Source organism: Enhydra lutris, unplaced genomic scaffold, assembly GCF_002288905.1.
Source record: "Enhydra lutris kenyoni isolate GAN:26980312 unplaced genomic scaffold, ASM228890v2 scaffoldscaffold22, whole genome shotgun sequence".
NCBI classification, from domain to species: Eukaryota; Metazoa; Chordata; class Mammalia; order Carnivora; family Mustelidae; genus Enhydra; species Enhydra lutris.
In genome coordinates this window covers 12,630,838-12,633,416 of record NW_019154106.1, presented here as the reverse complement: position 1 = coordinate 12,633,416, position 2,579 = coordinate 12,630,838, and the positions used below count along the sequence as shown (strand labels likewise).

The 2,579-nt window shown below is 40.3% G+C and overlaps 1 protein-coding gene across 1 annotated transcript; it reads left to right on the top strand.

The window, feature by feature from the left end:
- Window positions 1–333: 333 nt before the first annotated feature.
- LOC111149539 (olfactory receptor 9I1-like) lies at window positions 334–1,275 on the top strand. The gene has a single exon (XM_022506634.1). The coding sequence runs from the start codon at window positions 334–336 to the stop codon at window positions 1,273–1,275; it is 942 nt and encodes a 313-aa protein (XP_022362342.1).
- The last annotated feature ends 1,304 nt before the right edge of the window (window positions 1,276–2,579 follow it).

Below are 2,579 nucleotides of genomic sequence, written 5' to 3'. Positions count from 1 at the left end.
GTAGTGAGGCTGAGGAAACTTTCCAATTTGGCACCTGTCAGAAGTTTGGAAATGTCCAAGGATCAGAGTTCTAGGTCCAGATTTGCCTCTTTGCCATGAAATCATGAACTAGTCACTTCACCTCTTTGACCCTCATATAATTCTCTCAAAAATGGGATTAACAATATATGCTCAAAGGATTTCAAAAGATCAAATGAAATAAAGTTTGCAAAAAAATGTAAAGGGCTTGAGAAATTTACAAGATATTATCATTGCTGAGAATGATCCATCACCTTACCTGGTCTTTAATAAGATTTTATTATTTTTTTTATTTCAGTAGACAACCCAGGATTCATGGCGGACAATGGAACTGTGGTGACAGAATTCATTCTGCTGAGGTTCCAGCTGCCGACAGGGCTGCAGATGGGCCTCTTCTTTGGGTTTCTGGTCCTCTATTTCATTACCATGGTGGGCAACCTGGGCATGATCGTATTGATTCAGATAGACTCTCGTCTCCAAACCCCCATGTACTTCTTCCTCCGCCATCTTTCCTTCCTGGATGTTTGCTACTCTTCTGTAATCGTCCCTCAGTCTCTTGAGACCTTGGGTACTGATAAGACGGCCGTCACCTATGAGCGCTGTGCCACTCAGTTCTTCTTCTTCACACTCTGTGCTAGCACTGAATGTTTCCTTTTGGCTGTGATGGCCTATGACCGCTATGTGGCTGTGTGTAACCCCCTTCTCTATGCCACTGCCATGACACCACAGACCTGCCTGGGGCTGGTGGCTGCGGCCTATGCTGGAGCCATGGTCAATGCTGTGATCCGCACTGGGTGTACCTTCTCAATTTCCTTCTGTAAGTCCAACTACGTGGACTTCTTCTTCTGTGACCTCCCACCCCTGCTGAAGCTTGCCTGTAGTGACACCACGTCAAGGGAACGAGTCATCTACCTCTTAGCTTTCTTAGTCATTACAACCAGCATTTCAGTGATTCTGATATCCTACTTTTTCATCATTCAGGCTATTCTGAAGATTCGTACAGCAGGTGGTAAAGCCAAGACCTTCTCCACCTGTGCTTCTCACATGACCACAGTGGCTCTTTTCTTTGGGACACTCATATTCATATACCTGAAAGGTAACATGGGCAAATCTCTTGGGGAAGACAAGATTGTGTCAGTATTTTATACTGTGGTCATCCCTATGCTGAACCCAATGATCTACAGCTTGAGAAACAAGGAAGTGAAGGAGGCTCTGAAGAAAGTTCTCAATGGGATGAAGTTTTCCCAAGTAGACTAAGACTTGAGCTCCATTGACTTAGAAGTTCCTGCAGATCATTCTTTGGATTTGGCTTCTCTCCTTAGCACATGAACCAGATTTCATAATTACAAAGACATATTGGAGCAAAAAAAAATATGTAGCTTTGGGTTCCAGCAACTTCTTTATTAGCTCTATGACCTTCAGCCAGAAATTCTCTGTCCTAGTTTTCATGTCAGTAAAAATTTCTGCCTTGCTTTGATTAAAGCCAGGATCAAGAGAGATGGAATGCCAAGGGCTTTATAAATAACAACATGCTATAAAATGTAAAATTGATTTTTTACTTGTCCTGGGTATTGCTGAGTGTTTTCTCAGCTATGAATTCAAAAAAATTCAAGCTGCTAAGCTAACTTTTGCATTTGAATAATTATAAAACAATAGCTTCTTGTTTACAGGGTGAGGACAGTTACATTCTTTGGTTGTGGGTAGTAGGGTGGAAATCAGTCTTGACCAAAGAAACCTTTTTTCAACATTCAATCATATCCAGGTTAGGTGTTTGTCATAGAAAATACACATAGCGAAGGACAGGAAGGAAAAATAGAGGGGAAAGGAGATGTAAACTGGGAAATGTTCACCTAGAATACATTCACCTACTTCCTAAGAGAGCGTGGAGGATCAAGACACTGGAGAATAAAAGAAAGATGTAATGATTTGCATTAATTATTAGAAATAATTTGATCTGATGTAGATCTGAACTGAATCCCACATATAACTTTCTGGAATATTCCTTGATTACAAAGGTCAGAAGCTCTATTTAATTTCTGAAGGATTTTTCGAGGACCATCTCAAGCTGTTTTCTGTTCTGCAGTCATGAAAACCACTGCCTACTTCCATTTCCTGTAGGATATTTACTTTATGGTCAGAAGACAGATAACTATGAATCTGACTGCCACCTTTTAATGATCTCATATCTGCTAGAAATATTACTTGGAAAATGTCTCCATGGAGATTCCACAATCTTATTCATCAATTCAGCAAACATTTACTGTCTACTATGTATCAGACATAACCCTAGGTTCAGGAATATAGAAATAAATAAGATAGACATGGTCCCTCCTTCATGGGGATTAGAACTTGGGGTATAGGTAGATATAAACCATAACAGTTAACTGATGTTTTTCTTATGGTTTTGGAAAGTGGGAAAAAGCAGGACAGGCTACTGTTACATTGTATAGTAGGGTTCTGACCTAGTTTGGTGTGGTCAGAAAAGGTTTCTCTGAGGAACTAACATTTATGTGGAAGCTTAAAGAGTAAGTATGTCATAATTATAGGTTGAGGAGCTGAGG